This window comes from Manacus candei, unplaced genomic scaffold (genome assembly GCF_025592945.1).
Source record: "Manacus candei isolate 608988 ecotype Guabito, Panama unplaced genomic scaffold, ASM2559294v1 h1tg000011l, whole genome shotgun sequence".
Classification (NCBI taxonomy): Eukaryota; Metazoa; Chordata; class Aves; order Passeriformes; family Pipridae; genus Manacus; species Manacus candei.
Window position 1 is genome coordinate 17,074,967 of NW_026138059.1, and position 12,740 is coordinate 17,087,706.

A 12,740-nucleotide genomic window follows, 5' to 3' on the forward strand; every position below is an offset into this window, starting at 1 on the left:
CCTTTCAGAATTCATGTGGAAAGAATAAGGAGATAAGAAGATGAGCTGCCCCCTGTAGTGTGATGTGATACTGGATCAAATAAAGAGCTGTTTAGTTTAATATTCTTATTTTAGAGATGAATTAATTTGTTACAGAAAGCAAGTTCAATGACTTTATTTAAAAGAGAAACCATTGTTTCTGAAGTGCATCATGAAGTTTGGTATGCATTTCCTCAGGAGTGTAAAAGTTTTTTTAAGTAGAATTTAGGAAGAAAAATATTAAAATAAAAATAAACATACATTAACTTGCTGTTCATGCCATTCATGGTACTAAATTGGCAAAATTTTGGGTTTAAACTATTTCTTAGAATTTGCTGATAAGCAACTTATTGGACACAAAGTACACAGCCATTCCTTGTTATTCATTGTATATTTTTTAGTCTGTCTTTTGTAAATTTGAAAGATGAGATCCAAGTATGATCCTTTGTTTCTTATTCCATTAGAACACCCTATGCTACCAGAAAAGCTGAGAAAAAAAAAAAAAGATTTTTTCTAGGAACAGATAAGTAAAGGGAAAAAAAAAATAGGCGATTAAAACCCATAAAGCAACAGCTATAGACTTTGCTAAAGGTCTGGTAAGGCATTTCTCTTAACTGACAATGTCAGGAATTTGATACAATGTTTTTACTCCTTACTAATGCAAATAGAGCCACAGAAATTAAAAATTGAACAAATGTTAATTATTTTTCAGTACATTGCAGGACCAGAAGATTAGTTTGAAAGTGAGTTGTCAATCAAGGAAGTTATTTTAGAGAAGAGTGGGATAGCATCAAGATGGAACAAATGCATAGATGAAGAATTAAATCAGTGTATGGAAATGTCAAAGGAAAAGAGCAAATGTTATCCAAAATAAAGAATGTTAATATTCCTAAAAAATTGGGAGTAGAATAAAGAGTGCTTCAGTTTTGTTCATATAAATAGACTTCAGAATTTTATTTTTTTTTTTTTTTTTAAATCAGAGATTGCCAAAAACCTTTAGATCCTCTATTAGGAATTTGAAAATATTTAGACACGTAATGGAAAAATCACTTATTAGTTACCTGCTTTCCAGAAATAGAAGTTTTGGACTAAACAATTGTTAAACATATAAACCGATCATATAAAAATTATGTTTAGTAGACACATCAGTGTAACATTGGAAAAAGACCGTAGTTTGACTATCACTTTAACTGCTTTACAAAAAGTATGATTTTAAGTATATTGACCGAAATTTTATGTGTCTATAGCCGTTTTCTGGAACATGGTTTCTGAAAACAAATGTCATTTGCATTTCTAATATCATAAAAAGACAGAGAGCCAGAGATTACATCAATGTAAATCTTATTAATTTCTTATTAAATTTGAATAGGTTCATTCTGTCAACAAGAGGCACTTAAAAATGGCAACATATTCCATTAAGAAAAATGTAGAGATGCCAAATATAAGAGACAACAAATTAAAAATTAGTCACAATTTGGGAACTAAATCCTTTATTAAAAGAGTATAACCTTAGTGAATTGTGAAATACAGTTATGATGGTTTTATAACAGGTCTTTAAAAAGTGTTTAATATTGAGAGATTATTCCTTTCCATCCTGTTATTACCATTACAGTAGTTTTAGAAGTAATAGACTCAAGCTAAAGGCTCTCATAGAGATACTTCCTCATCTGAGGGATTTGTAATGGGTTATTACAGCATTTCTCAAGACATCACTGTTTTGCGCCTGCTTTTGCTAACAGTAACTCAGTGTCTTATTATCCACGTTGAAATAGTGGTTTTCTATCAGAAAAATGTGAATTTTTTAAGTCATCTGCTAGGGTTGAAGGATTGAATTGACATTACAAATGAGCTATTAATCAAATGCTTTTCCCCCTGTATTTTTAGCCTTATAAACGACAACATATTTTTGGAAAAAAAGAATGGAAGCCAGCAATTTTTTCTTGTTCTATTGCAGGAAAATTTCAGTTACTACTGGCATGAAGTATTACACTGATAAAGAGAGAAATACAGGAAGAAAATTAGAATTATAAAAAAGAAAGTAGCTTAGTAAAGCTGTTACATCTAATAAGTTTGTATCCTTTCACAACAGTGAGAAATTTGCCATGTGCTTTCTTAACCACGTTTACTTTCTCTTTCTTCATCACAGCCTGCCCTTTAGCAGATTTTTTCATGAACTTTGCAAACTATATTGCTCTTTTCATTTGCCCTTTCTTGCTTCCTATTTTCATATGATGCTTTTGGATTTCATCTTTTTTCTTCTCCTACACTTTGTACGTGCTTATTTCCACTGCCTAGTATATGCTGATGTATAATGAATGGCTTTCAACCTCATCACGTGAATTTTCTTCTTCCTTCTCCATTTACTTCTTTTCATTTATAAAAACTGTAATTAAAAGGTATATGTATTTCGATAATTGTTTTTAATCATAGAATTTTGTTTTACTTCCTAATTTAGCAAAATTATATATATTCCAGTCTTTCAGTGCAGAAACTCACTAAATGTTTATTTGTGTAAGAGTAATATAATGAAATCTCACAGAAGTAGAAACTGGGGAGTTTTATTTTCTCTTCATACTTTTATGTCCACTTTTCAACAGATAATGAAGATTAGGATTAGAAGTATAACTCTTGCTGTGTTCTGGGAACATTATGATCAAAAAGGTACAGTTGCCAGTGTATTACAGAATACACAGTTGTGTATTACATCATAGTGCACACTTTGAATATGCAATGTCTGCACAATTATATGATCACTGGAGGAATGACCTAATGTGTACTTTTTTAGCAGCATTTTATTCACATAAATCTCAAAGACTTTCATTTGCACGGAACATGTATATTAAGATTTATATTACAACTTAAAGCATGTATGGCAACTTAGTCTAAAAGTATGACAATTACAAGCAAGGAAACTTAAAACTCCATTGCACTGTCATCTTTCTCTAACAATGAAATTAGTAACAAAATTCTAATAACAAAAGTAGAGAAAGGAATGTATATCTTGAAATTTGATTTATATAGAGAATTGGAAAGGCAAAAGTGAGAAAACTGGTCAGACACGATAAGGACAATTTTGTGAGTTGCAAAAAAAAAATTTAACATACACCAAGGGATGCAAAAGCAGTCACTCTCCACCTCCCACCAGTGCCCACATGGTCTCTGAGCAACAGCTGCATTAGAAAAAATATCTCTAGGCTTTTATTGCTGACTATAATGTATATGGGATAACGGGATATCTTTTCGGTCTATTGGGGTCAGTGGTGTCCACTCCCAGCTTCTTGTCCACTCCAGCCTACTCACTGGAAGGGCAAAATGAGTAACAGAGATGGCCTCAACAATATACAAATGCCGCACAGTAACATTCCTGTGTCAGTAACACTACTCCAGTCACAAATCTAAAACACAGCACTGTAAGAGCTTTTGTGAAGAAAATTAGTTCCATCTGAACCAGACTCACTACACAGACCCAATCAATTCTTTGTTTGGGAGGAATACCGATTAAAGACTCAGGTTTTTTAGTATTTTTCAGACTTTGTCTTCTGATAATGAGAAGGGACTCTTTAATTATATTTCTCTTAATTCCAGATAATGAATAATAGTGGGGTCATTTTTTCCCTTAATGAAACAGTGACAAAGAAATTAGATACTGAAGGTAAAGATAGACAACTTTTTTCACATTTTTAGGATCCAAGCCTACCAATGGGCAATGTTCTTTGCAGAAAGGGCACGTTTCATATTTGCTTTCTAGATTCTGCTCTAGGTGCTCAAATAGAGCATTTTTTGCTTAGTCTTGACATCGTTTTCCCTCTGTCATTCTCTTAGAATGAGGCTAGGAGGACTGATCAGTAGTACTCTGTTGCATTATCACATGTAATTTCACTTGATGTCTTTGCTGACACTTTCACAAAATTCTAGTAACCACTCTCCTACAGTCAGGTATAAATTTCATGAAGACATAATATTGTTTTTAATATGTTATTTCTTACATTTTAGGAAAATAAACTAAATGTCACCTTTTCCTGTACCAGGCTTAAATAATGTGCTGTAAATGTTACTGGAGAGGAGAGAGGAAGGACAGGTTTAACCATTATGTTGCAGTGTGAAAAGAAAAAGAATGACGTTGGAAGATTATTTTTTCTACTTCCTTATGTTAAAAATATTTTAGAATATTTTTTTATTTTTTTTTTTATAAAAGGGAGTGTTCAACTTGTACCAATTTTAGAACTGTTGCCTTTTTTTGCTAGGTCTTCTATGACTGGACTGTTAGACATAATGCAACAAACAGTTAAAGTTTAACTAATTTTGTAAAAGATTCAATGAAAAAGTGAAGTAAACAATCAGATCCTCAATGGTAGCAAATGATTGGACACACTCAGGAAGACTGCTATCAGAAAAATATCTAAATATACCAATAATCTCAAAAACACAGAAGAATTACTAGAGTTACTAAAAATATATTTAACATTTCATGAATATCAGAGAAATAATGATGCTATGGATGAGCTATAACCATAAGGAGAACTGGGAAGAACCCCTAATGATTCTTCATGTCATTCACTTCTTCCAGATACTGCTTTTTCAGGAGTCAGTTAAGTGGCAGGTCCTGGGGATGCAGCTGTATAACCTCTGCCTCTCCAGCATCTCTGACTTTAAATGACCTCAGCCCTCATCCTGGATGAAGAGTCAACACTGATACCTCATGGATGTGACTGCCCACAGAAGTTTCAGTATTAAGACTTTGAAAAAGAGCTAACATCATGTGAACGTATTGACCTCTATTTCCCTAAAATATTGATTCCACTAAGTACTGCCAAAAGCAGTTCTGCACTCTTTTGCTATATGAATACTCAAAGTATCTTCTATGTTAGTTTGCTGAACAAACTTTCTACAACTGATTAGATGGACTTATTTAGAAAGAATGGTATTCTAGTACAAGTTAGGATGTCAGGTATAAGAAAAATATATGACTTACAAATTGTATAAGTGAATTGTGACTTGAAGCAAGAAATTGATAATTGGAATTTTAAACTAGGCATCAGGCAATTTTTTTGGCAAGTGGAGCAGCATGTAAAAAATGCTACACTTTCTTACCAAGCAACTTTGAAATCAGACAAAAAAAATCATTACAATGTTTATATTGAGCATGATTGTGCAGTGGCAGCATGAAGAACTGAATGATTCTGTAAGCATTTCCCATCTGTAATCTTGATTATTCCCTTTATTTTTTGAGTCACAGCATGAACATTTTTGTAAGGCCTCTTCCTGGAGTAAAAACTTTCATGTATAAGTGTCTACTTCATAATAAGGGTTGCCAGAAAGGTTTGAAAGAAAGTACAGTCTTATTTCATGGTACAGTAAACTTTAATAACAACACCACCTTCCAAAAAAGGAAGAATTTGATTTACAATTTTTCTGTGTGTGAGTTTACTCTTAATCAGAAGCACTGCTCCTTTGATTCAGTGCATCAAGTGGAAGGAAAATTGATTTTAGGTTGAATCCATCAATCCAAGCATCTCAACTGATAGGATTTTCTGCTTCAAAATCAGTCTACTTTAGCAACCATGCTAATCACCCACTAATCCCACTGAAAAGAAAAATATTTATGTATTCAGTTAGGTGTAGCACGGATAATACATCACTAAGGAACAAACAGGGATGGGAAAGAAGCTGTGTAGTAGATGTAATGTTTTGTAAAAGACAAAAATTATGCATCCAGCCTAGAACTGTTTAAGAGCAGAAAAAGAGAGACAGTCTAGTCTCTCACAGGAGGGGCACATTATACAAATAAGTTTGTGGGCTATGGCCTCCTTCCAGCCTTGTATACTTCACCTTAAACCTGAGATGACTAGACAATAGTACCACCACCTTTATCTTATCTCAAGTTCCTGTCAGGAGGCTTAACTCACAGTCCAACTCCCTGAAATCCAGGAGGCATGTTCAGCTGGGGACTGGGCTTTGGTGATCTTCATGTTTAATCCGTAAACCACTTCAGTCACTTACAACCTCTCATCCATCCACAGACAGAGCTCCTGGCCCTCCAACTGGTCATTGACAGAGGGGGTAAACACTGCCTCTTCATCTGCTGTGTCTATCCTTCCTAAAGAGCCTGTATCCTTCCATTCCAACACTCCAGTCATAGGATTTATTCCACTACGTCTCTGTGATGTCAATAATACCATAGCCATGCAGGCATGCACACATCTCCAACTCCTCTTGTATATTCCCCACACTGCATGTGTTTGCATAGAGGCATCTAAGCTGAGTTCCGAACGAAGTTGACTTACTAGTTGGAATCCCTTTGTGCTGCCCTTCAGGTGTTCTACTGCCTTCCTGTAATCCCTAAATACTGTTTAAATAATGAATTTTCATCCTTTATTTTGTAGATGGGTTAATTCTTCACAAAGACTGTATCTAACAAGTGTTCAAAAATATTAATAGAAAATGTTTGTAGTCTGAGATTTCATATGTGCACTTCTTACAGTCTTTCATGAATAAGATTTTGCTTTTTAAGTAAAACAGACAGATGTTTTCATACTCATTGTTGTGTTTGTGATTTCAGCAGGCAAAATACATAGACAAAATGAAATGTGACACTTGTTTTATCCACAATGGAAAGACTAATGAAATATAGTCACAGCATTTGTAACTGAAAAACTTAAGAATTCAGTCTTAAAAATTAACCAAAGTAATTAATAATAATAAAAAATCCCTTTCATATTTTGCATCCTGAACGTCTACTGTGAAATTCTCAGGTCTTAAAAAAGTTGTATGCATGTATACATATACGTACAATACACACATACACACACTTCTATATATAATATTATCTATAAGTATTTATGTATATATTCAATGTATTTTCATGTCCATACACTATTATTTAGTGGCAGTGATGGCTGTGAGTTTCCATGTTTCACACATCAATAACTTTCAAGTTATTTGTACCTTAGACTTGAAATAGCTTGTATACATTTTAAAATCTCTTGCATAAAAACACATATAGCTCTTATGGGGACATAATAATTATAAAACACTTCTTTTTCTTATCCATTTGAAGTAAATATTTCTGTCTAAATAAAAGTTTGATCACTGTACTCTTACATTGCTAAATTGACATTATAGAACAAGGTTTAATGCAATGCAATGTTTACATGACCTAAGAGAATTAAAAAACTGCAACTGAAAAAGTACTATCAACTCATGTTTTGCTTGCTATTTTCCACAATAAAGAAAGTGGTGGGGGGGAATCAATAATTAATCATACTATACAAATACCACATATTTAAATTTAAAGCTGCCAGAAGTTTCCCAGATGTCTGATGGAGACAATGTCAGCAAGTTCCATGATGGACCCACTGCTGGCCAAGGCCGAGGTCATCAGGAACAGTGGTAGCACCTCTGGGATAACAAAGTTAAGATGGGGTAAAAAAACCCAACTGAGAAGTTGCAACCATGCAACAACATAAGAATATGTGACAGAAACAACTCTTTAGACACCAAAGTTAGAGGAGAAGGAGAGAACGGAGGTGCTGCAGGGCAGAGATTCTCCTACAGCCCATGGAGGTCCATGGACAAGCAAAGATCCCCCTGCAGTCCATGGAGGACCCCATGACAAAGCAGGTGGATGCCCAAAGGAGGCTGTGACCTCGTGGGAAGCCTGGACTAGATGAGGCTTCCAGCAGGATCTGTGGCCCCAAGGAGACAGGAGCCCATGCTGGAGCAGGTTACCTGGCAGGACTTGTGACCCTGGGGGGGAACCCATGCTGGAGCAGTTTGTCAAGAACTGCAGCCCAAGTGAAGGACTCACATTGGAGAACTGTCTCCTGTGGGAGTGATCCCAAACTGGAGCAGGGGAAGAGTGTGAGGAGTCCTCCCCCAGAGGAAGAAGGAGTGGCAGAAACAATGTCTGATAAACTGACTGCACCCAGCTTCCAGCCAGGGGCAATCTACCACAGCAAACCTTACGACAACTACGGTATAACTTGTCCACAATTTTTTTTCTGAAATTTTAAAAATAACTTTTGCTAGTAGAAAAAATGGAAACAAAGTCATGATACCTCCACGGTAGGAAGAAAATTAACTTTTGCAAATATTTATAAATTCAGAATTGCTCAAAGGTTATGAGATGAATACCACTGACAGAGTTCTTTGATTTCTAAGACTCTCTGTTCCTCAGTTTGGAAGCCAGGACTTCTGGTACACAATTTATATTCTGGAAACAAATTCTGCTGATACCATCTGAATAGCAATTGTAGCATATGCTTAAAGCATAACTGCTCAGTCCTCTCTTTTCAAGCAAAATAAATTACTACTTAGTTGTATTCTTATGAAAAACTCTATTTCTTTCTTGAATACCACAGAACATTTCTCAAATAAATATCATGTGACTTCTTACCTGGCAAACAGCTACAGTAAAATTCACCAATCAAATCATGGCAATGGCCTCCGTTTTTGCAGGGCTTGAGGGAACATTCATCAATATCTGTGGAACAGTTTTTGTCTGCCAGAAAAGAAAATTAAACATTAAAACTATAAATCATGCTGAGAAAGCAGAAAAGCTACTTCACAGTGCAAGTGACAACTGCATAATTTAAATTTTCCAGATTGGAAACACTATTTTACTTCTGCTTGACGGGTCTAAAAGTAGAGATATTCATAGATCATAGCTGATAGTTAACAAATTAAATATTTTAAAGGAATAAGTATGAACAGCATTTGCAAATACATTCCTTGTGTATTCTAGCATTGCCTCTCAACACCATAATTACTAGGGCTACATGCCACATTTAAAAAACTGTTTAAGAGATTTAATAACCTCAGTAACAATAGTAAGAAAAAATATTTCTCAAGGTTGCTTCCATGTTTAGATGAATGAAACCATTTCTCAAATCCAAAATGAAAATCACAATTCACTCAGCTGTTTCTTCATATTTCTGCTTTAAAAGAGATTAATAAAGCTGTAATTCAAATTAATTCAAATATGAAACAACAAAAATATAGGAGAATATAAAGAAGACAGAGAGGGATATTTAGAAGACAATGTAATAGGTGGCTTATAAAAACAATTAACTCACTGGATATACAAAAAAAAAAATCCAGTCCCTCATCTCTCTTGTGCATTAATTTAGAGCTTGTGGGTTTTTCTATTGTTTTGGTTTGGTTTAGTTTTTAATATTTTAAATAAATGAAAGAAATAACAGAATCCTTAAGTACACAGGACTTGAACTGATAGGGTATTTAACTGCAAATCCATAATTTTTGAAAGGAATCATTAATCAGAAATTCAAGGATATTTGAATGTGTTACTGTCAATTTTTTTCATGCAATGGTGGAAAAGGTGACTATAAACAGAGATTTTCTGGGATCTGATTCAAAGTAAAAGGGAGAAGTACTTTCTCTGACTACGAAGAAAGAAATATGAAGAACTTGGGTGAGAGCTATCCATGAAAAGGGAGAGGAGAGGATGGTGATTTTGAAAGAAGTCTACTTCCAATTTAGTTCCACTAAATTTTTTTTCAACAATCTGGATGGTAGACAGCAAAGTAAGCTTACAGACGGCATGACAAAAAGATTAGAAGTCTTTATAAATAGATTGTGTTTGAAATAATAAATGTAATCCAATCAGAATAAGTAGAAGATACTATATAGAAAATCACAAGTTAAGTAGGAACAAACCCCAGAATTTTGTTTCAAATTGCATAGTATGCTGGCATATATAAAAAGGAACATATCCAGTTAGAATCATAAAGTAATCCTTCCATTCTTATGTAGTTGGAGTAAAACTGCATTTGGAGTGTTTTGCATTGTACAGTGACTTGCATTCAAGAAAAATGTGGACTAAGTGATGGTCCATATGAGCATGACAGGCATGACAAAGAGTTTAAAGGCATGACTTCTTAGGATGAACAAAATGAATGAGGCTGTGAAGCCTAAATAAGGAAAATTTAAATAGAAATTTGATGACAATCATAAAATAAGAAAGTACTTTTGCAAAAGTCATCTGTTCTCTGTGTTAGCAGCAGACAGGATAAGAAGTAATGCATTTAAACTGCAGTGAAAGATTAGATGATAAGGAACTCCTCTTAATGGTTAGTATAATATCACATTGGAAAGGTTGCCTGAGGAAAATAAGGAATATGTTGGACTTCTTTGAGAAGATACATAGGTGGGTAACAACATAGTATATTATATGTTTTCTGCTGGATAAGCATGGAATAGATTAAAGCTAGTGTTGTGATTATATCATTTACAGGGCATACACACTGTTTATAACACTGAAGAATGTCCAGAGAATTATGTTTGTGTAATGAGTTGGATTATCTGGAAACTTGCTTTGCCTTATGGTAGAGTAAAGATCTAAGTTACTTGGTGTGTAAGAACTGAGCTCTGACTCTGGAACGTAGTGCTTCTATCCAAACCTGTGTCTCCACTCTACTTCTCCATCAAAACACGTTTCTGCTTTAGTCATATGAATAGAATAGTCATAGATGTGAATCCAGGCATGTAGCAGGCAAGAGAAACAGAGGATAAAAGTACTAACTCTAGCAGGTAGAGACAAAAACGTTCTTCGTGCACACCATAAATACACATGGTTAAAATTACATAAGGATAAATGGGAAGTCCTACTCTTACAAAGAAAACAGTACAGCTTTTGGCACATTCAATCTGAATTCACCCCTCAAGTCCCTCTCATGAAAAAAACATAATGAGACAGATGACCCATTTCATACTTCCCGTAGTCTCTTGTCCTGCAGTTAAATGTGAAAACCCCTTCCTCTATTAGTTGAACACCGACTTTTAAATAGGCTCTTCATTTCCACTCTCACTTCCTTTCCTTATCTCCCTTCCACAGGAGAGGAAGCCTATGCATCAACTGAAATCTTGTGATAACTTTTGTTTAGCTGAACAGTACATTTTTTAATGTACTGCAGGTCACTTCTGGTCACTTGCAGTTGCTAGATAAAAGCACAGAAGAAAATGTGCAGGTTATAGCTACTGAACTGCAGCTGAACTGTATGTGAGAAAGCAAAAAAAGTAATCTGAAAAGGACTGCTGAAGATCTCAGCATATGAGCCTCATTGCAGTGCTGTGAGAAAAAAATAATTCTCAGATGTATTTAAATAAAACAAAAAAGGAATATTGATGTGTAAAGTACCTCTGCATAAAACATTGATTACAATGTTCCATATTTTAAAAAAAAGTGGGAAGCATGCAGGAAAAGCTACACAATTTATTCAACAACTGAAGAAAGCATGCTGTAGGCAAAGGCTTAAAGAGCTCCATCTGTTTCATTTAGAAGAAACAAAAACAAGAAGTGACTTGATTACAGTGTGTAAATATCTTTACAAAGAGAAAATACTTGGGTAGCAAGAGGATTTTTCATTTCATGTAGAAAAGGTAATGAGATGCAATAGCTCGAAGTTGAAGACAAAAATTTAAATAAAATATTTAATATAAGCTTCTAAATCTGATGGTGATCAGTACTAGAATAAAATGTCAGTGAAATTCTTGTTACTTCTCATGCATGCAAATAAGGACTGAATGCTTTTGGATTCATTGTGTGCTTTAATCAAAACTAAGTAATTAGGTTCAGTACAAGGTGGTTAATGGTCAACATTAACTGCCTTCTGGTATGCAGACATAATGTAAAGCACCCATGGATTGTCAGAAGACTTGCAGAATAAATATGCTCATCCTGTAGCCCTCTATGTGTCTTTCTGGGGAAAACATCAAGAGAATTCTGTGAGCCAGATATGATCCTGTGACAGGCACCCTGAGGCAGCTGGGCTCTGTAGAATCGTCATCATGTGATATGTGTATGTCCTGTTCTTAGAGGTTCATAAGGTTACCCGTATAACTGGGTGTAAGTTGCTGCTCTACTGCTACCAGGGCAAATAACCTATTCAATTCCACTTTTTGCCGGCTATAAAAGTGACAAGGGAAAAAAAATTCTTCTTATAAAAGTTGTATAAACATCTTCAAAAACATCACTCTGGATTTAACACATTTTCCCTCCTGCCTCAAGACTCCTCAGATCTGAGCAAGTAGATTGATCTGGTTGATTTACCATTTAGGTGAAGAGAGTCAAGCAGTGGTGTAATGTCCCCACTATCACCACCGCAGCCCTGAAGCCCAGATTCTAGCATTGCCATTGCTAGAATCAAGCCACTACTTAGGTGTCAAGGTAACAGTAGAGGCCTCAGGACTTGTCTAGTGGCCAGTTGGATCTTAGATCCACAGAATCATAGAATGATTTGGGTTGGAAATGACCTTACCGAACATCTAGTTCCAACCCTCCTGCCATGGGTAGGGAAACCTTCCACTAGACCAGGTTGCTCAAGACCCCATCCAACCCGGTCTTGAACACTGCCAGGGATGGGGCATCCACAGCTTCTCTGGGCAACCTGTTCCACTGCCTCTAATGCCTCCAGTTATCCTTATAGTAAAGAATTTCTTTGATAGTAAAGAATTTCTTCTGTATCTTGCTTCATTCATTTTAGTCTTCCTTAATTTTATGAATTGTGTTGTTATGCTTATTCTTAATAAGACATAGACAGGAAAAAAACAGTATTTGTACTGTATAGAATGAACTAATTATGACCCTAGAGTAAGGCTGCTGTATGAAGGAGTATAAGGCAGAGAATAGAGGCCTTGAAAGTGTGTTTGTAAGAAGGTACAAGGCTATTAATTGTTCACATATGGCCAGTAATTGGTAGCGAAGC

The 12,740-nt window shown here is 35.1% G+C and overlaps 1 protein-coding gene across 1 annotated transcript in view; it reads right to left on the reverse strand.

The window, feature by feature from the left end:
• The window catches only part of EYS (eyes shut homolog), a 671,723-nt gene that overhangs the window by 559,696 nt on the left and 99,287 nt on the right, over positions 1-12,740 (reverse strand). The window contains exon 5 of the mRNA XM_051778236.1: positions 8,414-8,518. Within this exon, the coding sequence (XP_051634196.1) occupies positions 8,414-8,518 (105 nt within the window). The remainder of the gene's footprint in view (positions 1-8,413; positions 8,519-12,740) is intronic.